This window comes from Manacus candei, unplaced genomic scaffold (genome assembly GCF_025592945.1).
Source record: "Manacus candei isolate 608988 ecotype Guabito, Panama unplaced genomic scaffold, ASM2559294v1 h1tg000005l, whole genome shotgun sequence".
Taxonomy (NCBI): Eukaryota; Metazoa; Chordata; class Aves; order Passeriformes; family Pipridae; genus Manacus; species Manacus candei.
Genome location: NW_026138053.1, coordinates 9,483,099 through 9,509,339, shown reverse-complemented (window position 1 = coordinate 9,509,339; position 26,241 = coordinate 9,483,099). Strand labels below are relative to the sequence as shown.

At 43.3% G+C, this 26,241-nt stretch overlaps 1 protein-coding gene across 3 annotated transcripts in view; it reads right to left on the bottom strand.

Annotated features, from left to right (window-relative positions):
• The window catches only part of ROR1 (receptor tyrosine kinase like orphan receptor 1), a 146,972-nt gene that overhangs the window by 2,507 nt on the left and 118,224 nt on the right, over window positions 1-26,241 (bottom strand). For all 3 annotated transcript variants that reach the window (XM_051797920.1, XM_051797936.1, XM_051797927.1), the window contains exons 5-8: window positions 10,759-10,886; window positions 9,294-9,611; window positions 7,164-7,409; window positions 2,832-3,043 (exon numbers count right to left, since the gene is read on the bottom strand). In XM_051797920.1, coding sequence (XP_051653880.1) covers window positions 2,832-3,043; window positions 7,164-7,409; window positions 9,294-9,611; window positions 10,759-10,886 — 904 coding nt within the window. The remainder of the gene's footprint in view (window positions 1-2,831; window positions 3,044-7,163; window positions 7,410-9,293; window positions 9,612-10,758; window positions 10,887-26,241) is intronic.

Sequence of the window (26,241 nt, the reverse complement as noted above, 5' to 3'; positions counted from 1 at the left end):
CACTCTTTAGGGTCCTCAGTAAAGCCACAGGTAGTAATTTAAGGCTAATGAGTTTGGGATCTAAATTGGGGTTTGTAAATCAGTGTAAACATTGGCATCTGCGTTCCTGAAATCATATAACAGCAGCTTTACAGTGGCAAAATGGGAGAGAACTGGCATTTAAAATAATCACAGAAAACTGACATTTTAGCATAAATTAATTCAAATTACAGTGATCACTTATGACTTTTAGACAAATTCTACATTAATAATAATAATAATAATAATGATAATGATAATAATAATAATAAAGCCATTTAAGCAGTCAGTCAGTAGACTGTACGTTGATGGCAGGAAATTAGCTATATTGTTGAGGAACAGATGGTTTATATTACACAAATCCTTTAGGCTAAAACTTGTTTAGGTCTGGTATATTGTAAATTATATTTTAGTAATGAAAGTGAAATGACCTCTGTCTGACCTGAGCCTGGGTTCGTCTGTTTGAACCAACAGAGTGGAAAACTAGGGAAGAAAATGAAGTCATAAAGTTTTGGCAGGAAGGGCTCATTTCAAGTGGAGTGATTATAAATCTGCTCAGTTTTTGTTTGACAAGTATTTGTCATCCATGGGTGTCTAAAATGTAGGGAAGTGTAAAATACAGAGGAGGCGGGAGGCCAAAGGAAAGGGGGAGCAGGGAGAGGAAAGCCCAACCCCTCCCCCTCTTCATTAGCTGGATGACAAGAGAACCCTAATTTATTATATTTTTTGAAGGCAATTAAAATCCCTTCTAACTGGAGGAAATGCTAACATTTCCATTTATCCAAGGAAACATCTCCCTCAGTTGGAGCTCGAAGCCTAAGTGTGTTTTGCCCCAAAGTTGACATTAATACTGGCTATATTATTTAAAAATAAGATTCCACTTCCTTTATTTTAAAATATTGTTTGAAAGGCAATCAAAACATTGGAGACAGGGAGAGCTGGGTTTCTCAGTGGGAAAATCCAGAATTAGCATAAATACGATGGAAAACTTTTGCAGCACATGACTTAAAAATAAAAAAACAAATGGTCTATATATTTGCAAACATTTCCAGGCAAGTTGTTTTCCCATTTTGTGTTTGTCAGCAGGATGGGTGGGAATTATGACCTCATTAAAATCATGCTGATATTCCCATTATCTTTAATTTAACCAGGATTGTCTCCAAAATATCTACTAGAAAAGGGAGCAAGAAGCAAATCCAAATTTAACAAGATATTCCATGGAGGTTGGGTGCAAGATGTAGTTTTGACACTTATGAAATGGGGTTTTTTTGTGTTATTACCAACATTTTTATATAAAGCTACTCCAAGCTATACACAACAGTTGAGATTAAGAACTTTGAAGGAAAATGAGGATAAATTCACTGGGCTGGTATGTGGGGGACACTGAGGAGCTAAAATATAACACCAAATTTGGACAGGGCTTGGAGCAACGTGGTCTAGTGGAACGACATGAGCTGGAACGACATGAGCTTGTAAGTCCCTTCCAACCCAAACCATTCCGTAATTCTAAGTGTAACCTTTCCTGATGCTGAATTATTAGAACTGCTGAAGAAAAACCAACTCTAGCAATATTTAAAGGTCAGAGTTCACACTGCCGAAACTCAATAAAATCCGAATTGGAATTAATTTTGCTTTGTCATTCTCTATCAAAAATAATGCCTGACTGTTTCAGACACCACAGCCTGCACAGTTTCTATTCTAATTAATTGTAAATATAGATTTTTCACTCTGAAAGAACAAAGTTCATCAAGTTCTTGAAGAGCCATAGAATATCCTGAGTTGGAAGGACTCACATGGATCAGCCAATCCAAGAGACTTGGCACGGTGAGAAAAACAAGGGGAATACACTCCGAGGGCATTATTCTGCCTGTAGATGGCAGGAGGCAATTACAGCCCTGAGAGGGTGACACAGGTTTGCACATCCTGCCACTAAACAAGGAGCACGAGGTTAATCAGGCTTAAATCTGAAATGATTTGAAAAAATTCTTCCTGAACCTGGGACTAAAGTGAAGCCAAACACCAGCAGCAAGAGCCACGTTGGCCAGAGCTGCAGGCAGAGCTTTGAGCTGGTTTGGTCATTTATCTTTTTAACTAAGAGAATGAAAGCCTGAAAAAACAAGGAACAAGTCTTTCCAAAGGGATTTCAGCTGAGTGAAAGACGACACATGGATGCAGCAGACCCGTGAAAATACTCTCTAGAGGAAATGCTGAGCCACGTCTTGATCAGCACTGCTCTCCAACTTAAATGAGGCATTTTAGAGATGCTTCAGGAAAGGGTTGCTTGCTTTATCACAAAAAACCCTCCAGCTCCTATTTGTCCAGATGAGGACAAATTACAGGAATTTAATATAGGAATTATAGGAATTTAATGTAGGAGTTTTATAAAGTATACAAATTAATAAAATATATAATAATTAAGAACGATAAATAAAAATTAAATAATAACTAATAAATTAAATATAAATAATAATTGAATAAATATAGGAATTATATAAGTTATAGGACTATAAGTAATATAGGAATAGAAATTATATAAATTATAGGACATATATAAATTATATAAATAATAAATAATATAAATATATTAATTTATTATAGGAATTTAGCATAGGATTTATATCAGGAATTATATTCCTATAACAAGAATATCATAGGAATTGGCTCCACGGCCCATACTTGCTATGCTGCTGCTGAGAAAAGCCCTTACAAAAATCACAGAAATCACAAGTTGGAAACCAGCTCAGCATTTCAGCCCCAAGTTTTTGGAAGCATTTCCCTCCCTGCCTGTCCAGACAGCAGGAATGTGGGATTACCTTTGGTTTGTAGGCGTTGAGCATGGACATCTCCACGTTCTGCCCTCGGACGTGTTTCGGCTGCCTCTGCACCGGAGGGGACGACGACTTCTGGTTGTTGCGACAGATGCAGATGAAGAAGAAGAGCAAGGCTATGGCCAGGGGGATGGTGACACTTGGCACCAGGATATACAGGATCTCCATTTTATTCTTTTCCTTGGAATCCTTATAATCTGTTTCAGAAAAAAAAACCAACCAAACCAACAACAGCTGAAACACCCCACAGAGTCAAATACATCCCTGGCTCAAGTGTTCAAAAGAATAAAACATCCAGTTTATTTTACTGCAATTCACCTTGAATGCTGTTTTATTTCCTTAATATTAAGAGAAAAAATAATTTGGTGGAGTAACATTTCTGTAAGGATCCAAAATGACCTAGAACAATTTCCCAGCAGCCTGCCTGGTCAAACCTTCTGATGGTCAGGAAGCAACTGAATGAAGTGAGATGGCCATTGCTTGGGGTGAAAACGGAGTCTTGGCCTAACACAGATCTACAGAAAAGTTAATTCCTAAAGTAGTTTATGGAAGAACCTTGTGGAAGGTGACCCTACCCATGGCAGGGGGTTGGAACTAGATGATCTCTAAGGTCCCTTCCAACTCAGGCCATTCTATAATTCTAAAAAAAACCTCTGGTTGGATTGCAGACTCCTAATTTTAATACGTATATTAGGTTTTGGTGCTATAGTTTCCTTAATCCAATAAAAATGTGGGGACCCATTAAAAAAGGATAGTTTTATCCCCCTATGTATTTCCAGCCTCCTGTTCTCAACATCTCCCAGCATTTCTGTGGCCACCCAGGGCACCAGAACAAATAGCATGTGCAGCTTAAAACTGATTTCCTAGTTAGTTTTAGGTGCAGAAGCAGAACAATAAGGGACTCCAGAGCAGAAGAAAGGGAGATCACACGGGAAGTGGGAGGAAATGCACAGAAATGGCAAGAAATAGAGAGAACAGTCCTGGGGTTTACCCCAGGAAGTCAGGAAAGGGGTTCAAAAAGTCCAAACACAGACAAAAGCTGTAGTGTAATCCTAAAATAAATCTTCCCGAGGACTTGGTCTTAATAGGATTAACAGGCTAATGGGAAAACCCACCCCTCTACCAACTCTATACTGAGTGTCAGCTGAGCAGAGTGGCAAAAACTGGCACAAAGGACACAGCAATGTGAGGTGAAAGGAAAGCAAGAGCAGGGATAAAGGAGAAGGATCTGGAAGAGGTTGGGAAGCCGGTTGATTTGACATAGTGTGAATGCTCCACATAATATTTGTTCCCTCTGCACTCAGGTCTCTTCCCAGTGACTAATTTTAGAAACATGAACCCCCCTTCTGCCACTGCCCAAGACATCAGGCACTACTGGCTCTGGCTTCCCAGGGAATGTTGCTCAGAGGGAAGGAGGGGAGAGGCTTTGGGAAGGAGCCCACACAGCACCCGCTGGTGCTGACAAGGACAGACCTTCCACCGCCCGCTCTGCTGACGCCTGCCCTGCCCTGCTGCTTCCCAGGAGCATTCCTAAGGCTTAGGGTATCATTACACACGGATTAACACACCAGGGAACTTGGAGGATCCCCTGAGCTGCAGGACTGGTGGCTGTAGCCTGGTTGTTTATGAGGGAGATGGGGAATGCCTGTGGCAGCATCAGGCTGAGTGGATTCTGACACGATGGGGAATGTTTTGTTATTCTACAGGGTCATTCCAGTTTGTTTGTTGGTGTTTTCCAGGGTGGATTTGTCCAAGTGCTCAGCGGCCCACACAGATATCTTTTATGCACTTAATTAAACACAAACTTGATCTGAAGCTTGGGCTTGACTCAAATTGTGACAGAGGCAAAGTTCAAATGGTTCTGGATGTCACTTTGCATAAGCCCTCTTCCCCCTCTCTTCTCACAGGCTCCAACTGTCCTGCTCCTCCCGCACTCCTCCTGGACCCTTCTTTTTAGATTAAGTTGTGCCATCTGTTTTTTAATTAAGAGAAGAGGTAGACCAAGTATTTCTACAGCATTTGGGAAACAGGAGAGGACTAATGACCCCATGACCTTCTCCCTGTGCCCAGTGTGCTCTCATTCCATCTCCAGTGGAAGTCCAGCGTGGATCCACTGTGGGTTTCTTTGGCAGCTGCTGCTCTCCAGCACAGACACACAATCACTGCCCTTCCCCCCTCCTTCAAAACCTTCTTTGCTAAGCCTCATGCTCGAATTACTCTGTGTTTCACATCTCCCTATAATCAGGGTGACAAACTTATATGAAACAAATCTATGGCAGCTCGTGGGATACAGTTGAAGAAAGGAAAAGAAAGCAGCAGCACGAGGCAGGCAGAGACCTGGGCACCAGTTCATCACCTGGGCTACTCCAGTCAAAGGGAATTATTATTCTTATTAAGTAGCAGCCCCCACTGTGAAGCCTCATTAGGTTAATAGGTTTCTTGGGAGCCACCCTAATTAAATCCATTTCCCATCTAGGCATGTCCTGGTGAGGCAGAATGTACAATGCTGATTAAAATGTGCCTGAAATGGCTCTTTCAGCCAGTGCAAAGCCAGCAGAACGCAAGTCCCACACAGGACTCTGGTTTTAATATGCAGATTAGCATTTAACAATTAAATTACTACTCACCTGATACAGCCCTGTTTGTCTTTGGAATAATAAAGCCACATAACAGCTGCACAATGAGGACCAGTTAAGGCAGTGGTGAGAGGTTTTGATAATTAAAACCAAAAAGCAGAATCACAGAATTGTTGAGATTGGAAAAGCCCTCAGAGATTACCGAGTCCAACTGTTAAACCAGCACTGCCAACACAGCTCAGACCTTGTTTGAAAAATAGAGGTGATCTTGCCAGGCCCTCTAAGCTGTATTTTAAGTTCGTGTTTACAGAACTGCCCTACCTGCATTTTGATTTTGCAAAACGAACAAAAATTGAAGATTCAGATCTCATTTGAGTCTGCTTTTCAGAGACCTGGGGGAAGTGGATGGAAGACCTAAACAAATGGTTCCTAATTGTTTTATCTGCATGTAAAAATAACAATATTGATGACATGCCAAGAAAAAAACACATATTTCCATGGACATGCCAGAAATGTATCCAGAAATGTTATGGAAACTCAGAGTAAAAAGTTTCACACAAAATTTTATGTTGCCTACAAATTGTCACAGTAATATTCTCTTTCCCCTTGGAAAGGAGATACCTTTGATGTTACTGCTCTATAGCCAGAACCAAATTAAATGTTTTCTGGTTATGGTTATGAACATTCCTGCAGTGAGACATGTTCTGAGCCTGTTCCAAAGTCTTTTCCAATTAATGAAAAGATGGGAATCAATGCCAAAATGGGATCTAAATTATGTTCTTACTGAAAGAGGAGATCAGGGGAGAGGCAGACAGTCTGGGCTGGATCACATGCATCTCGAACCCTCTCCTCATTTTTGGGCCCCTCAGCACAAGAAGACATTGAGGGGCTGGAAAGTGTCCAGAGAAGGGAAGGGGAAGGGTCTGGAGCACCAGGAGCGGCTGAGGGAGCTGGGGGGGCTCAGACTGGAGAAAAGGAGGCTCAGGGGGGACCTTTTGGCTCTCTGCAGCTCCCTGACAGGAGGGTGGAGCCAGGTGGGGGCCAAGCTCTGCTCCCAGGGAACAAGGGACAGGGTGAGAGGAAATAGCCTCAAGGTGTGCCAGGGGAGGGTCAGGTTGGAGTCCTCACCTCTGGAGGGATTTAAAAGCTGTGTGAATGTGGCACTTGGAGACATGGGTTAGTGGTGGCCTTGGCAGTGCTGGGAATGGTTGGACTCGATGTCTTTAGAGGGTTTTTCTAACCTAAAGGATTCTTTGATTCTATGACTTAATTTGGGCTAAGGAGTTGCATTGATTGCAACAGCAACCTGGAAAGTCAGGGACACTTGGGCTGCCAATGTGCAGGTATTCCCTGGGAAATTATTTTCATGGCACCACTTTATCAGCTGCAGGAGCAATAAGTGCTCAAAGGTCTCCTTGGAGCAGGGATGTTGTGCCTTCAATTACAAACACTGCAGTCAGCCTTGCCTACACCTCTTTTCTCATGGGTTCAAAAAAGACACTTTGTGCACATCTCCCTGACCTCCCATTTGGCAGGACATGACCCTGAGGCTGGCTCAGTTGTTTAGAGCATGGTGCCAATAACACCCGGGTCAGGGGTTTGATCCCCATATGGGCCACTCACACAGGAGCTGGGCTTGATCCTTGTGGGTCCCTTCCAACTTAGAATATTCTATGAAAATTCTATGAAAACCATTGCCCTTTCTGTCCCGAAATGAAACATAAAACAGGTCAGCACTTACCACATGCCGGGACGTCACAGAGCTCGGACTTAAAGTTCTCATCCAGGGTGAAGCACCACGGGGCGTCCTTCTGGTTGCCGGGGTTGCGGCAGTAGGAGTGGCCCCCGTTGAGCTCGGGGTACCTGACGGCGGTGAAGGTGTGGGTGTGGGGGTACTGCGAGTTCCAGGGCTGGCACTGCCGCCCCGAGCGCGTCACGCTCACCGTGCCCCGGTAATCCACCCCCGTGCTGTTGTAGCACTTGTGGTCTGGAAAGGAAAATAAGCCAAAGCAATGGTTGGTGGCTGTGGTGGGTTGACTCCCTAAAGCCACTCTCTCGCTCCCCTCTGCAACTGGACAGAGGAGAGAAAATACAACAAAGGATTCATGAGTTAAGGACAGGGAGAGATCACTCATTGATCACCATCATGGGCAAAACAGACTCAAAGGGGGGATATTAATTAAATTTATTACTAACAGGATCAGAGCAGGATAATGAGAAGTAAAATAAACCTTAAAAACACCTTCCTCCACCCTTCCATGCTTCTAGCTCCTCCCCCGCAGTGGTGCAGGGAGATGGGAATGGGGATCACAGTCACTTCTTTTTTCTGCTGCTGCTCAGGGAGAGGAGTTGGAGTCCTTCCCCTGCTCCCTGTGAGGTCTCTCCCACGGGAGACAGTCCTTCCCTAATTTCTCCAGTGTGAGTCTATCCCATGGGTAACAGTTCTCCCTAGACTGCTGCAGTGTGGGTCACTTCTCCATGGGGTCAGTCCTTCAGGCACAGGCTGCTCCAGTGTGGGTCCCCCACAGGGCCACAGGTCCTACCAGGAAAACCTGCTCCAGCATGGGCTCCTCTCCCCATGGGTCACAGGTCCCTGCTAGGACCATGCTCCAGCAGGGGCCTCTCACTGGCCCCTGGGTGTCTGCACTGTTGGTCACATGTTCTCACTCTGCTCTTCTCTGGCTGCAATCTTCATCTGCCTCACAACTTTTTTCCTTCTTAGCTATGTTATCCCAGAGGCATTGCTGTCATTCCTGCTGGGCTCAGCCTTGGCCAGCGGTGGGTCCGTCCTGGAGCCGCCGGCATTGGCTCTGCAGGACATGGAGGAATCTTCCAGCAGCTTCTCAGAGAAAAGAGAAGCTGCTTTGGTAGCCCCCATGCTACCAAAACCTGGTCACAGAAACCCAACAGTGTTAGAAAGGCAGATGGATGCAGCACACGGGGGGATGAGCTGCCAGCATCCCTCAGCAAACTGCTGCTGGCCCAGGGCCGGGAAAAGCCAGTTTGGGAACACGGGCTCCCAATTTGCTGCGGCTCTAATGCAGGGCCTGCTTTGCATTCACATTCCTGGGAGGATTTAAAGCTTATGCTTCTGTAATGAAAACAGCTTATGCCGAGCGTTTTTAATATAAGATACACAAAAGAAATAAAAACTACAGTGGGAACCTGAATTGCAGCCATTATTTTCATAGGAAGGTGGAGAATTTGTGGGAGCCATGTTTTATATTTGACTATTCAGATGTGTAAGGGTTGTGAACAGGCTGCAGCCCAGCCTGATCAAAGAGTGAGCTCAGCCAGTGCCTAAAATTAGGCTGGCTTAGGCAGGGACAGCCATGGATCCAGCCCCTACAACCATTCCTCTCAACAAGCAAGGGCTGCAGTGGGAGGGCAGGGAGGATGAAGCCACCCACGTTCCTCAGCATGCAAATGCTTACACTTCAGGGTTTCCTACTTTATATTAATTAGAAAAATTTCATATTAATTAGAAATTACCTGAAGAAGTCTTTCCAAATTCCTACACCCTGGACTAGCTGGCAGAGAAGTGCTGGAGTTGGGAATTAAGAGAGGACAGCACCTGGGAGCTGGCAAAGCCCAGCACCAGCTCCAACTTGGATGCATCAGCTCCAGCCTGGATGCACAAACCCTCACAGCCAATCTTTACCCAGCAGTATTTTACTTATATTATATATTTCTATTTATATATTATATGTTATATGCTATAGATTACATTATAAAATATATAATTATATATAATAATTATACAATATAAAATATGATTGTTATAAAATACATAATAATATTATATATTTATTTTTATACCGCTAGTTCTTTAGGTTATATTTCCATGGAAAACTAGACATTTTTCACTTACTTTTATTGATGGGATCTGCCATTGGAATGCCAATCCGGATACAATTGACAGCTTCGGGGCTGTCTGGCTGGGGAAGATCTTCGCAGTTGGGCAGCTTTAACCTCATCAGAATCATGGGGTTGGATCTTGCAAAAATATACTCTGTCTGGCACAGGACGTTTTCCAGGATCTCACACTCATCCCGGCACAGATCCCGAGGCTTTGGGGCCGAGGAGGTCTCGTCGCAGTAGGGGAAGGCGTAGTGGCACAGCGAGGGAATGGCAAACTGGGAGCACTTGTCTGACAAATGGCTGGAAGTGCCAATCATGGTGAAGGCAGCTGAAAAACACACACAGGGATTGCACTTAAACTGCTGGGAATGCTATTCCTGTGCTCTTGCCTCACTTCCCATTGCAGCTTTTATTCTCAGAGGTTCAGGTGATGATTCCAGAAACACACATCACGAATTACACCAGAAGTTATTAATGATGCTAACTTCACTGACAAGGAAAATACACCTGGTTTTCAACCAGGGTTAATGCTAAGCACATTACCAAAACCACAAAGCCAATTATTCTTTTTTTTTCCCCTCCGAATAACTTCTAATAGTTTGCAAATTCTTGTAATACTTGGATGCCTCTTGGCCAACAGGTAAAACCCAAATTCCTGCAGGCTGCAGGATGACAGTACCAGTTCCTTTGTGGAAGACGACAACTTTCATACAATCCCAAATGACTCTTCAAACTAAATGCTGTGAGGTTATGAACTGTTGGCTGTACAAAAACCATTGGCCTTTCTTGGGGGCAATGCAGAAGCCTTTTTTGTGATGCTGACAGTGTTTGGGGTCAAAGGAAGAACATTCCGAGGAGAAGAGAAATTTGGGATAATCTGACAGCAAGAGAAAAATCTGAATATAGAGAAGATGATTACCAAGGCTGGGACCTGGCCAGGAGTAAATTATATTAAAAAGAACAGATGTATCATGATATCTCTGAGGCCTCTCTTTGAATTTCCCATCAGCATATCCCACAAAAACAATGAAAACTGGTTCTTTACTAAATCCAAAGGAAGAACACTCCCTGCTGGATTTTTTATGCAGCCTTTTCCAGCACCTAAATGACCTCAACCACATAAAATCAACTAATTCTGATCTCCCTTTGCTTTCAAAATCTGTTTGGGTAAGAGCAGCACAAGGTAGCCTGGCTATGAGCCTCCCAGAAGCTGTAAATACACAGGCCCTTCTCCTTGAAAAATCAGTTTTTAGGTTTTTTGGGGGATCTGGAGGAGTAGAGGCATGAAAGTTGTTCAGACTGCCACTCTCCAGGTGACCCCTCCACGGACACCATGCAAGGCAGAGTCCAGGGTGAAGCTCATGGCAAGAGGGAATAAAGTGCAAATAAAAACGGTATTGCTATTTATAAAACTCTAGCAGCTTTTTGGGAAGAGACAGCTCTGTGGGGAAGAAGCCAATGTGCTGTTTACCCACCTGTAATCTGGTTCTCTATCTCCCCCTGCATGTGCAAGGACTCCATGTAGATGGTGCGGTTGCCGATGAACCGCGCACAGGCGATGCCCCGGTAGGGCTGGCAGAACCCGTCCTCTTCATACTCATCCCTGAAATCAATCAGGAACACAAAGGGCTGAAACATTTCACAGGCAACTCTGCAACAAAATGTCCCCCCAGGGAGCTGCCTCTTGTATTGGGAGGGGCCGAGGCGAGGGGCTCCTGGGATTTGTGCTCACGATTCGATTCGTTCTGGACCCGCCGTCCCTTCCAGGGAGATCTTGGATAAGGGATTATTTGGTCTTTAGGTACTGCTTGGCACGGGCTTTGTGCCCTGGAGAGTTTAACATTCAAACATTCCCACACTGCTGCAGGTAGTTTTTAGTGTCTCACCAACCAGCCCAAAGTGAAGATGAGGGTTATTTCCTTCTATTAACTTTAGGTTCATTTGCGAGATATTGAAAACTCTTTGTGAGATATTGAAAACTCTTTGTGAAATGCTGAAAATAATAAGGATTATTTCCTTATATTCAACAAGATCTTGAATATTTATTATTCTAAAAAATCTTCATTGGCCTGGTAAAAAGTATTAGTGGCATTTCAGCTCAGCCAAAATATCCGTTCATGTTGTATGAAATTAATGTTTTTTGCATAATTCTTGTTCTACTCAAGAATACACCCAGCCTTGATTAGAAAAGAACCATAAACTGACTGAAAAAAAATCTTTATGTTTATTTAAAGCAGCTAACACATTGTTTTCTATTTTTGAACCAAACTTGCACTTCATATTGATAAATACGGCAGGCAGAGACATTATTTAAAGTGTGTATAGAAAATGCAAACTCTCCCAGCACTGATGACCTTGAAATAGGAAATGTTCCCTCAACCTTCCGTGTGTGGTAACATTTAGTGATGAAACAGAACCAAGGCTAAGACAGGAGTTAAATGGACACATTTCTTTCATTAGGTGCTTTGTTTTAGGCAATATAGGAGACCTTTAATACATAAATCCAGATGTGAAATTATTTGCCAATATTCTTCAAACAAAGCAAAGAAAGGAAATTACTAAACCTCTGAAGACCTGGTTATTTTGAACAGATAATCCACAGCTCTGTGCTGGCACTCAATGGAGGGTTTTAGGGGTGTTTTGAGGTGCATGAATCAGCCCTTTTACTTCCTTGCTTTGAGAATCCAGGTGGAGGCATTCTGCATTGAGATATTTGGGATCCATTTTCTGGGCAGACACCCGGGCTCTGCTGAGGTCCCGGCAAAAGGAGATGCCTAATGAAAATTTGCTGATAATTTCTTTGTTATTCACACCCACCCCAGACAGCTCCTATATGGCTCTCAAAATTGGATAAAAGATACTGGAATATCCCTGAGTATGATGACAGCTGGGGAGGCAACAGGTTACTTTCTTTGTGTGCTTTTTTTTTTGCAGAATTCATCCTCCCCCAGATGCCAAAAGCCGAACAGTGGAATCACCCTATGCCTTAACAGGGAAAAATCAGAGCTTTTTTAATCTACTCTGCCATTAAGTTTAACAAAAGGCACTTTCATCCCCTCCTGAAGATTTTGGCTGTGAGAGCTTGGAAATGCAAATTCCATTTATCCTCTTTGAAGTGGCCCATTCATTGTGTGCGTGGCTCACAGAGCCAGCGGCTGGTCCCTGTCACAGCAGCCAGGACCAGCTAATGGGATTAGTGGGAAGAAGGGCTAGGCTTGCCTTCCAGGACACCCCAGACATCTCCCAGCACTCCCGAGCTACCAGCTCCAGAGCAGCCTGCGGGATTCCCGCAGCGTCGCTTTCCAGTTCATAGGGAGAAGCCAAACACCAGGAATTAACCACAGTAATTTATGAGTGTGAAGACAGGGGGGTGGGAAAGAGGGATGGGAGAGATGGAAACCTCCTTCCATAGGCATCTTACAATTGAGAAATCAATGGGAAGGGGGCCAGGCTTCATTGGATGATGTTCCCAAGATGTTCCCAAGCACACTGGAAACAGATTGCAAAAGCACAACCTTTAACTGCCAATTAAACTCGTCATTAACAGCCCAATGGTGGGTTGAGATGCCTCAGTCAATGTGTTGTATTCAGCCAACAAAGATACTCTGAGATGTAACCAGGGACACAAACCACATCCACCAAATCCCCCAATAGGATATAATTAATTATTCATTTATTATTCATTTATTATTTTCTCCAGGCTAAATTTATTATGGAATTTAACTCAGGGGCTACACAAAGGCTCACTTTTGAACGGAAGGAGATTTAACTGCAATAGCTGCACACAGCAAGGATTAGGAGTGATCTGGGACACCAGTTTACCTGGATGGGAATGCCCCGAGGAGCAGGATTTTGCAGATTACCTCAGAAGGTGAAGATTTAAAATGAAGGGCCTGGATTCCAGCACCTCTGCCCTGGGGCTGCATGCCAGGGGAATTCACAGAGGGAAAACAGGAGATTAGGAACTCCTACAGAGCAGGCACTACTTAGAATTGTTTCGGAAATCAGTTCCTTAATGGGGCAGAAGGATAAATCAAAGGAAAGGAACTGGAGCATCAAAGTATGACAGGAGGATCCCTGAGACCCCAGACAATGTGGTCCCCTGGTCTCTGCTCCCAGAGCCTTGGGTCATGGTGATAAAAGAAGGGATGTACTGGGCTGGGACCTGCATCAGAACAGCAGCTCCCACATCAGGACTCCTGATCCAGGCCAGTAACACATCGCTGTGGGGAAGTTATTGGCACAATGTCATCAATGAACAAAGGCCACTCCCTGGCTCCCTTGCTGTGTCACCCTTTGTCAGCTGCTGAAGGTCTCACGAAATCCCCTGTTGCCTCTGCATCTCTTCCTGATGTTTCCCTGATGCCTGCACTGTTTTCCATGAGATGGCTCAGGATGGAAACATTTAGATTTAGTATCTCAGGACTCCCTGTGCATCCCTTTGGTCCTCGATCGGCACCCAGAGCTGTTCCCTGGAGTCAGTGCTGCTGCCAGTGCAGCTGCCAGCAGGCACTCCCTGAACCACCACTGCCCACAACACACTGGTTTTGGGGAGCAGTCACCAGCTCTCCAAGACCCTTTCCCACTGGACAGATTCTGCTCACCAGATGTCCCATCCAAACACAGCAAAGAGAAGCATGCAGGGGCTCCTACAGCTTAAACACTTTCCCCACCTCCTGCTGCCAAGAGGCAGCTGCTTTGGCTTTAAACACAGATATCAATTTCTTGGGATCAAGGCTGAGCTGCAGATTCCTTTCAATGTCCATCTTTTGCATCCCTCACCTGCTTTGTGTAAGCAAATCACAGCATCCCTGCTCCAGTGTGTACCTGCTTCAGGGTCCTGATCCTATTCTTCCCACAGCAAAAGGAAGGGTCCCTTTGGCTCCAACAGGATGTAAATTAGGTTTTATTCAGCAATTATTGTGTTAACATCTACAGACAAGCTTAAGTCCTAATGATTAAGTCCTAATGAAATGGAAGTCAATCCAAGCCCAGAGGGGTTTCTGACTGTGGATGGACTTAATCTCTTGAGTAAATTCTGGCTCAAGTAGAGAGGACAACAGTCAGCAGGTCAAAACCAGGGATGCCAGCTTGTAGGAACAATTCCAGCCTAATCACAGTGCAGCTTCTGGGGTCTGGGTGTTGCCCCTCAACTGACTTACACTTCTCCCGCTGCCTGCACCCCTCAAAGCCCCGGAGACCGTTCAGTGAAGGCTACAGAAGACAGAGGAAAGTGCTGGATCTTAATGACCAACAGCTGACACAGCACTGTAGGGCTTTAAGATTATTTCTTATAAGATTTGATTTCCACTCTGTTTTGTTTGATGCTTTAAATATTTCTAGCCTTGATGTTTCCCTTGGAGCTTGTCCATTGCTCTCGGATCCCACTGCAGTTCCCCCTGTGACAACACTTCTGGCTTCATGGAATAACAGAACAGAGGATTAAATTTACACCGTTCTCAGGTGTCTTTGAGTATCTGATTGCACAAAATTTACAGAAGACTGAGTCCACACCCAAAACCTCTGAGTTTGCACTGGGATCTCAGAGGAGGCAGTGACAGGGCCATGTCAGGACAGATCTGCTGCCCAGAGAAGCAGTGGCTGCCCCATCCCATCCCAGGAAGTGTCCAAGGCCAGGTTGGACAGGGCTTGGGGCAACCTGGAATAGAAAGTGGCATCCCTGCCCATGGCAGGAACTAGAACTTAATTTAGCAAAAGGTTTGTAACCAGGCTTTAACATATTAACAGAAAAACTGAACCTTGTGAGATCATGTTGTAATTATTTTTGCAATCCAACATATTAAAAATACATATTCCAAAGATGGTGTAATTGTGTGGTCATTTCTACCACACCCCATGGATTCTCTCTCTTTTCTTTTTCTCCCTTCCTCCATTCCTTCCCTCCCTCCCTCCCTCCTTCTCTCTTTCTTTCTGTCTTTTCTCCCCTTTTTGCTTTAAGAAGGATTTGAGTGAGTACCCAACAAGAAAGAATCATGAATACAGGCCTAATTTTGATATCTTGAGCAAAAATGGACAAATGAATGAATAGGACGAGGCAAGACAAAGTCCCAAATGCTTTGAATATCAAGAGCATTGCCCTCCCTTCTGATCCCTGTTCCAACACCATCCTGCCAGAACTCAAGCTCCCACTTAGGTCTGTCAGCAGGTTGGTTAGGTGGGATCACCATTATTTTGCTAAGTAAATCTCTAAGTGACAGCAATGTAAACAGAGGAATGTGAGGGGTTAACAAAATCAGCCACAGAAAGGACATCCTATGGCCCAGTGGCACTGGAAGATGCCTTAAAGCCAGCAGGGATTAAGGTGTGTGTGCAGAGCCAGGCTCGTTTGTGGACATGATCCAATCTGAAGAGCAAAAGCAAATAATGCTGTATCATCTCCACAATCTACCAAGTGGAGATGGAAAAGCTTTGGTTCTGTGTGAAGACTCTCCAGACATTCTTTTCACTTGCAAAGCGAAAGGTATTTTGTCTTGCTTAAAAAACCCCAAAGTACCATAGCACTGAACTAGTCAGAGTTGTTAATCTAAATAATTTATATCCAACATCAGAGTCCTGATGGGAAAATGGACTGATGGGAAAAGGCAGCCAATGTTGCCAAGTTCAGACAACCACGGGCTTTATACTCTTCTCTTCCAGGGAAAATCAGGAGTGCAGGACAGAAGTGTGAGCAGGTCCCGACACCCCGGCACATCACAGGGATCAGAAAGACACTCCTGTGCCCTCTCCAGAGCTGCATCCAAAGAGTCCTGCCTAACACCAAAATTACTCCAAATTTACAACCTAAACGTGGGTTATGGAGGGTGTAACTTCAGGGCATTTTTGTTCCTAACGGATGCTGAGAGGTGACAGCACAGAGAGAAGAAACACACTCTAGAAAACTCTGCCATTAATTAAAAGGTGTGTCAATAAATTATTTTTATGATTACATATAACCAATGCATCCCCATTCATGCTGCATAAATTATTCTTACATTGTTAAATAAATTAGATTTTGTTCCATACTTGTGTTCCAGCTTCACACAGAATCAAATGAAAGGGTTTTCGCTTGGCAGATATCCCTTAAAGCAAACAGATGAATAATATTCTCTCATATTTTCCAAAGAGCAAAAAGCTTGTGCCTTGCTTTGAAAATGGGAATATATTGGCTCTGGTTCATAATAATATCCCAGCAATGTGAGGGCTTTGCAAAAAGAACTGCCCAGACTTCCACGTCACTGTGTAACTTAAGGGAAAGTTCTGGGTAATACAAACTATTACTGTTTGACATCCCTTTAAAGTCACAGGGGTGAAAGGGTTCACTAGGAAAGCAGGGGCATAAAGTAAAAAATTCCTAATGGTGTCCTTTGATATCATTATGAGCACCACTGGATAATAATAATAATAATAACAACAACAATAATAATTACCTGGTCTAGTGCAAGGTGCCCTGCCCATGGCAAGGGGTTGGAATGAGATGAGCTTTAAGGCCCCTCCCAACCCAAACCACTTTAGGACTCTGTGATTAAAAAATATCAATATGCAAATATGATCTGCCTCAGTAACTATTTTAATTAGTTGTTACCTCACATTCCAGACTGATGTATGCTTTACATGATGGATAAAGCATCCAAAATTACTGTGGGTTTGGGATGCTGTTTTGAACAGATTAGAACATGAGTTGGCACCAGGTGGCCCAACCCAGACCTGAGGCCATTTGGGCCATTCTACACTAAAACTGGGACAGACGAAATTTCCTGATCCCCTCCAAATCCTACAGTTCCTCAAACATATCAGTCTGAGCATTTCTCAGGGCTGGATAACCCCGTCCTGGCAGCCTGGCAGCATCCACAGCCCTAGGAGCTCCATAAAATCCATCTCTCCTGCAATGAATCCCTTGGCAAGGACAATCCCAAGCAATTACTGCCTGTTTTTCTTTGGCATCCTAAGGAAGTTCTAGTGTCTCTATCAGAACAACTCATTTTGGGAGAAAAGATCTGCCTAGAAAATAATAATGACAAGAATGAAAAGCTCAATTTTACACAACCAAGTGCTTTATACTCTTCCCTCCAGGGAAAACCAGAAGTGCAGGACAGAAGCGTGAGCAGAGCTCAGGTGCTGACATCCTGGCTCATCCAGGGATCCACAGGGATCAGAGGGATACTCCTGTATTTTTTCCAGAGTTGCTCCAAAGGGTCCTGCCTAACACCAAGTCATGCACCTCCAAATTTCCAACTTAAACCCAGGATTATGGAGGGTGTTGCTTAAAGGAGAGTTGAGTTCTAAATATTGGATCTAAATACTGATCAAAATTAAATAAATGAGCTCTGAGATTCACTAGTTTTCTCCTCCTAAACACTTGAATTATCTCTTTGCTAAGAAAACTCCTGCAAAGCCGAGGGGCTTTCCCTGCAGGAGAGGGTGCTGTGCCGGCTCAGCAGCTGCAGCTGGTTAGGGAACAACCCTGGACAAGCACTTGGATCTTTCCTGGCACATTTCTTACATCATTATTCAAGATGAACTGCAAATCATCCCCTAAGAGTTCTGGAAATGGCAGAAAACTCCCCACACTTATATTTGGATTGACAAAGCTGTTTTAAGGCTACCTTTGGAAGGTCGGCTCCTCCAAGTTTTTGGATGCAGAGGGAAAAAAACTCTGAGATGTTTTTGAAGAGCAGTCAAGCAGGGTAAGATTCCAGGCACTAAATTCTACCTCCTCTATCAAACCTTTGTGCTGCCCAGGAAAACACACTCCCTCCTCCTGGATTCCCCCCTGGGGCTGCAGGGATCTCACACACACGGTCTTTATCCACCTCTCATCAGGCATTAGGCTCCAGATAAGGAGGTTTTGATGGAATGACCATCAGCTTCACCCCATAAATCAGCTCTGCCCTCAGTGATACCAGAGCCCTTGGCCCCACAGGGACGTTGGGCTGATGGGCCTTGGGAGAGGATGGCTGGGACTGGAGCATATCCCATCCACATCCATGTCCTGCACCTTGGACACTAAACAAGACAGGCAGGGGAGAGAGAGGAAATACTGTTAAAAAAGATGACAAATTCACTGACTTGCTGAAACCTTTTAAAAAATATTTTACACTGTATGAGATTATATGCTTCTACAATTTAATCTGAAGCTAAATGACACATTTATTGAAATGTGGGTATTCCCAAGTGTTCTCTCAGTTTCTGTGATGCTCATTTTTTATGAAATAGTATCAATTCCAGGGAAAAAAGGCACCTGACATCAGCAGGGTGAATGTAGTATAAGGAAACATAAAAGGATTAATGTTCTAAAGTTGCTCTTAGCAAGATGCAAACACCTTTGCACCATATAATTTGGACAATTTTACATCTTTGAATATGTAGATATAGTAAAACTTTATTAATATTATCTTTATTATTTGTTATATTAATTATATTTTTTTTCAAGCTATGTTTCTATTCTATGCATTTTTTTTCTTTCTCTCCCATGGAAGAACATCCAAACTTCCCATTCTCCAGAGATCTGGTTAAAACTATTGCAGACTGTACTTTGCTTTGGAGGGAGTTCTTCCAGAAAGCAACATCCTGCTTCTTCCTGGGCCTCAGGACACTGCAAGTACAGCTTTGAACTGTTCCAAACCGACACAAAAACTTGTAATTTTGAACACTACAAAATGAGTTTCAGACCTTCTGCAGCCCATTTCATCCCTCACCAACTCTTTCCTGCTTTACCTTATTTTCTGAAGTCACAGCTTTATTTCTGTTTCTCCCTCCCCTCTCCTTCCTTCTAACATTTAATTTGTCTTATGTGCCTCAAATAGTTCTTTCTTCTGGTGACCTAATATTTTAACCTTAAGCATGATGAGAAACAGACTTCCCAAATGTGACACTTGAATTCAAAGTGAAACACATGCCTGGGCACAAGTTAATTAAAAATAATATGTATAACTTTAGCTTGGTTAAACTATTATTTGACCAAAAATTTGCACCCATCAATAACTACCAGAGCCCACAATTACTATAAAAATAACAGTAACTACCATGAGCCCAAACTTACAAAAATTAGTGTTTTACTTGTCTTTTTATTTCACAGACAAAAAGATCTCCCTGACAGGAGGGTGGAGCCAGGTGGGAGTTGGGCTCTGCTCCCAGGGAACAAGGGACAGGATGAGAGGAAACGGCCTCAAGTTGGGCCAAAATTGGATATTAGGGAAAATTTTTTCGTGGAAAGGGTTGTCCAGTCCTGGAAGAGGGAAGTGGTGGAGTTCCCATCCCTGGAGGGATTTAAAAGCCGTGTGGATGTGGCACTTGGGGACATGGGTTAGTGGTGGCCTTGGCTGGGGGATGGTTGGACCTGATGACCTTAGAGGGCTTTTCCAACGTAACAATCCTATGATTCTACGGAATTCCAGACTCCTTTAAAAATGTAGTGTATTTTTCCAACCAACCTTCCTAGGAATGATGTCGAGGCGGGAACAGGGCATTTTTCTCTGCTGGGGGTTGCTGGGTTTATGAGCATCAACCTCCACCTTGGGCTGGGGGTAAATCCAAACCCGATTTAAGCAGTTGGTCTGACTGAAATAACTGCTCAGGTCTAACAACTGTGAAAACATCTCAAGTCCACAGAACTCGCAGGTCTGTCATAAATTGTGCTCCTGACAGACACACATAAATAGTGGCTCCTCAGTTGGGAACAGCCAGTCTGCTCTAAAGGGCATCGGGAGTCAGATTAAACTGGGAATGGCTGGTGAAAAAGATCGCTTTGCAGATAAGAAACTCATTCTTAAGACAACAAACACGAGTGACAATATGCTCCAGTGGAAATGAAGAGCTGTGCCTTCATTCCTTGGTGGTAACTGGATAAGGCAGGGAGAACCTCTTTGTTTTCTTTAAAAGCATTTTACCTCTCTCCGAAGGCTGCACAGACCACACTTCAGTACCCACCCTGGGACCAAAGCAGTCCTATTGCAGAATGCTGGGCTGTAATATTCAGAGTTTAGGGCCCAAATGTTCATATTTTGGTCAGCCTTCAGAAGGATGCCAAGCCCTAAGTTCTGGAAATCCTGCTTTTAAAAATCCTGCTTTTACACATCCTGCTGTGTAAAAATGGCAGTTTTCTGCTCAGAAATGGGCCAAATCCCTTCCAAAACTTTAGTTTCTGGGAAAAAAAAAAAAAAAAGGCAGTCACTGCTTTTTCCTGCTGTTATCCCCAAAGAGTGAATATGTTGCAACACATCTTCCTGCCTGTTTTCTGGCAGCAGCATTAAAGGAATTATTAAGGACATTTTAACCTCTTTTTCTTTTTTTGTTGCGGTAAATAAAGATGAAACCATCTATTTTTGCAAAGCCAACCCCTTCGAAACTCTACAAGTTTAAATAATTTCTCTAAGCCACCCGAAGAAAACCCCAAATTCTTTGCAGTGAGGTGTTTGTAAAAAACATGTAAAATAACATCCCTTTGCAGCTCGTTTACAGCCAATAATTGGTATTCAAGGGGGAAAAAATCACTTTTCAGCCCCCATAACAAGCACCACGTTTTTTGATTCATGTGGCAGAAAGGTCCATTTTTTCCTGGACCTGCCCAAATTTTAGGATATGCAATTTATTGATATTTACTAACACATCAAATTATCCCAATTGCTTTATTTAGTTTTTTTTATTATTCCAATGAGTCAGCAATTGAGAATAGTAATTCTATTGAATTTTGCATTATGTTAAGTAATTATGTTAACTTGCCACTGTGAATGGCTCACAAATTTCTAAGACATTTTACACAGGATTACTTGGGTACTTTGATGCAAATTATATTCAGGGGACTGTTGTCTGCCAGACTTCCTACATGGAATGGTTGGCTGAGCTGTGACACCAACATTTCAGCTGTAAATCTGAAATTAATTGGTATTGATAAGCTTAAATGCATGAAATGCATGATATTAATGCATTTCCTCACTAGAAAAATATTATTTAAGATAACAGAACTGTTTCTAGAACCTTGTTTTAATAAAGTCTGTCCTGGCAGTTGTACTTTATTAATATTTTTATCTCTGAGTAGGTGAAACGCTGGTTCATATCAATACTCGCTTTTATCGTGGGCTTGTCATAGAAAACATGTATTTTACAACTGCATAAAACAATCAAAAGAGGATCAAGCCAAACATCATTTAAAAGGTACAATCCATGTAGCAAAGCAATTTGTGCATCGTGTGTGAGTCAAAAATCAAGGGAAATCCTGGTATTTCCACACCACTGCTCCTTCTATCCTGCCAAGGAACTTCATTTTGGCAAGACCATGATTGCCTGTTCTGTGTCATAAAAGTGTCTTATAGGCCAAGGATGGACTAATAGTCCTGTCTTACTCCTGTCTTACTCTTGGGGTAAAAATACAGAGCTGCTCCACAGAAACCCATGGAATTAGTCTGGGTTCATCCCCATACAGCTGAGACCAGACTGACACAGTCACAGCTCCTCATCATAGCTCCAAACAGTGCAGAAGAGGCTTTATGATGCTTATAAGTCCAAGATTAAGAGTTTCTGCTATAATTTGTATTTGTGTGTCTCAAGATGGAAGTGGTTGAACTGTCACCAATGGCACAAAATTAAAGGGATTTATTTATTTGTCATATAAATACAACAAAAGAGTTTCTACTCCAAAAGCAGCTAAAGAAGGCCTTAGAAAGCACCTACTAAAGGCAAATCTTTCAAACATAGGCAGGTCAAGGCAGCTTCCATCCAGGAATTGTGAAAGAGAACATCTCCATGAGCTCTTCACGCCCATCGTGCAGCCCCTGCACTGCTGGTACTCACACACATCCTGAGGAGACCCAAGTGGCTCCAAATCTGCTGACTTTATATATCCAAGACAAAACAGTGGAATGGCTGAAATGAAGCCCAAACAAGCCAGGATTTGAGGTGGTAACAGAGCTGGGAGCAATTCCCAAGAGGCCACAGAAAAGAGACCTCTCAGCTGCACTTTGGCTTTGGTGAAGTCAAGAGCTGGGTTGTAAAGATAACAGTGGCTGTATATTTAGAACCTTCTAGAGGCATTCACACAAGTATGTTCAGAAGTTAAAGATAGGCAAAATCAACATGACACTTTTTTCCCCCACGTATGTGCTCTAGTTAATTCAAACCCACCAGATTTGGAACATGACACACCCTACAGCCTCTCTAGTGGGGACTCCTCACCTCTAAAACCTCCCAGTCTCTAAAGGAGCTGTGAACCTTGAAAGGGGATCGGTTTGCAAGGTGTTCTTGGTGCTAATTGCTGGGCACAACTGTGGCAAAAGAATGTGCCCGTTCACCTCCAGCAAAATCAGGACTGAGAGGAAATTTATTTGTTTAAGGTAAATTTACCCACACAAGAAATTTGGCTGGAAAACTATGGCAGGGAAACGTTTGCCATTAATTTTTGTTTAACACTGATCTTTGTTGTCTCAGGCATCAATGACAGCACCCAACCAATCCCAGCTCAGATGATAACTGCTTTCCTTCCTCACCCAGGTAACCACACGTATTTTCCTGTTAACAAGATCAATAAACTTGACACATTCAGAAATCCCTGATTAACTCCCTTCCCGGTATTTGAAGTCGAAGGGTTATTGCTTTGAAGGCCAAAGCTGAAACGTCAGGAGTGGTTTCAATTATCAGGATAAATAATGTAACACCTTATAATCTTCTCCCTGGCACTTAATGACTGTGTGATGAAGTTACACAGACTGGGAGTGAGTAGTAACTCCACACAGGTTGGCTGAGCAGCGATGTTATCCTTATAGGAAAGCTCACTGCCAAGGTTTTACACTGTGTTGCAGTAATGGAAACACCTTGGGTCAATACAGAGTTATTCCCAAATTTAATCTTTTTACTTGACTGAATAAACACTTGCCCCAACACTGGTTCTCCTACAGGCGGTGGAAGCCTGGAGTAAACTCTTAAATTGAGCTTGGGATGATTGACATGTCCTTTCATGAAGGAACGAGGGTTGTTCCTTCCAGTTTCACGTGGGCTTTCCCAGCTCCCTCACCATGGGGCTCACAACACCCTTGACACTGGATGATTACATGACCACCAAAGATGTCCCTTTTAATTGCTGATTTTCAAGTGTTTTTCACAAGACAGATCCCTTTAAGCATGCCCCCACTCATCCTCCCCTGGGAGAGGAGGAGCTGGCTCCCAGCAGGACACCAGGACAAGGGAGGTGGGACATGATCCCGAGTCAAAGGAGAAACAGCCCACAATCACTGAAACATTTATCAGAAGATCTAGAGGTACACAGGGGGGATTAAGGGAAATGGATTCAAATCAAAAAAGAGTAGGTTTAGGTTGGAGATTGGGAAGGAATTCTTCCCTGTGAAGGTGGGGAGGCCCTGGCACAAGTTGCCCAGAGAAGCTGTGGCTGCCCCATCCCTGGAAGTGTCAAAGGTCAGGTTGGAGCAACGTGGGATAGTGGAAGGTGTCCCTGCTCATGGCAGGCGGTGGGATGAGATAACCTTTAAGGTCCCTTCCAACCCAAGCACTCTGGAGTTCTGTGATTCTCTGAAGGAAGGAAGTTCTGCAGCCCAGCTCCCAGCTGAGGGACAAGCAGTGCTCCAGCACACGGCTCTGGATCCCAGCCTTGGAATGTCTCACCAGGGAAAAAATCAAAGGCTCGGCAGTGAGTCCATTTGAAGGGGGAGGAGAAGCCTAAACTGCCCATGGGAAAGGCGTTGTGGGAAGAAGGGGGTTACATATACACAGAGATGACTTTTCATATGGGTGAAAGAGAGCCCAGGACAGGAAACCACCCCATCCCATGGAGCCACAGCCACTGCCTCCCCTGCCAGGACCCACACTTTGTTTGCAAGACTGCAACTGTTATTATTATTACCAGTTTTTGTTCTCTTGAATAATTCCTGCCACAAGCAACCAGAGCTTGCACTACTGTAATCTTTCAAGTATTTCATCTTAATTCCGTTTTCAGCCCACTGAAAAGCAGGGCTGGCAGATAAACCAAAAACCTGCTTGAAGTTGTGCCCAGAGCTGAGCCATTAGGATCTGACACATCCCTCATTGCTCTTCTTTTCCTTGGTTCCCCATCAGCACAAACTGCAAGGAGCAGGATTTGCTTAAGGAATATCAACAACAGCTGGGCACTGAAGCAAAAGAACAAAATGAGAACGAGATTGAGATTTGCCCACTGAGATTTTATTACCCGATTACACAAGATGTTTTATTGCGACCACAGAAACATTATGGGCCTTTAAATAGGATTTCCCTTCTAATTAAAGGCTTTACAGCACAGGGGAACCTCCTGTACCTCAGAGATGAGCTCAGACATTAACTGGCTTCTGAAACGTGTGACTGGTTCTTTATTCCACCCCTTACACCCACCAACTCCCAACTCCAGAAAAACACAAGAACAACATTGGGCCACCAGATGCTGCAGGTTTTGAAGTAAAACAAGACCACAGAGGACTCTGAAACACACTTGCTCTGTGTGAAAGAAGTTCAATTTTCTCTTTCAGAAAATCCTAATAAAGACAACTGAGTCACAATTCCACCAGACAGTTTTCTGACTTAATTGCATTTAACTCATTCCAAGACAGCTAGAAATCACTTTATACCATAAATACATGACACAGGTTAGAGAATTATTTCCCTCCAGAGACCTTTACAACTCCTCCCCAGAAGTAACACACTGGACAATAGTGCTAATGGGGACCAGAGAAAATCCAGCAATGTGTTCTCCTGCAACACCACAGTCTTGGGGTGACTGTGAAATCAAGGAATTTGGTTTCCAGACCTTTACTTTTTGTTGTGTTTTACTTTTTAACTTAAGATAGATCAGCAACCCTCCAAAATAAAACAGAAAGCTCCAAAAGCCTGGGATTGGGATGTATTTTACTCTGTAAAATACGACCCTTGTCCCCAGAATAACAGCACCCATCTCTGCTTTAGCAACTCTTTGGTGAGGAGCCATTGAAGAAGGTACTGGGTTGTACAAATATACAAATAAAACAACAGATCAATGATCTCTGCCAGAAACTTTAAGATTTGGTGGTGTCTTGAGCATAACATAAATCAGGTCTAATCCCATATAAATCAGGGACACTCTAAACCATCACTTTTTCATTTGAGGACAAGACACACATTCAGGACAAGTCCTTTCCAAAATCAAGCAGCACAAAGCCAAGCTCTGTTCACAGGACTGAAATCCGACCCAGGCCAGGATGGGTGAAATTCATTGTTGCTGTAATATTGTCACATCTTTTCTCACAGCCTTTGGGCTCCAAAAAATATGTCTAAGTCCCTCAAAAATGCCATTATGATTAGAGCTAAATGAGAATTTTTTGATCAAAATTGTCTTAAAGAGCAAACATGAAAACTGGAATGTTTCACACAAACCCAGTGGTTTGGCCCAAATGGCTGCTGCAGTGTTTTAGCAGCTCCACAAGGAATTTTTGGGTTGGCTTCAAAATAGTTGTTACCTGGAATGACCACATGAAATATGGGAAAACCAGGTTCTACCTCTGCTCTGAAGCAGAGCCAGTGTCTTCCTCACTTCAAGTGAGAATGTGCTGAGAATTTTCTGAGAAAATAATATTATTTTTTACAACAGTTGAAGAATATCTCCATGAAGGAGATGATCAGCAGAAGCAATGCAACTTTTCAGCCTTTCCTGACTTTTTTCCCTCCTTTTTCAATGTGAGAAACTTCATAATGATCCTTGTTTTGCTCCTTTTTAAATAAACCAAAAAATACACACACAGTCTGTAACTCATGTCAAATTATATAATTACAGGATTTCTTTAGTGTTGTAGAAACACTGATAACTGAGATATTCAGTTAGAGAAAGGAAACTCTATCCTCTATCTGTACTTTAAGTATCAGCCCACTTAGAATCCTAAAGGTTGGAAAAGACTTCCAAGATCATCTAGTCCAACCAGTAACCAGGATCCTGAGTGGGATTTGAAAAGTTCCTACACCCACAGTGTTAAAAA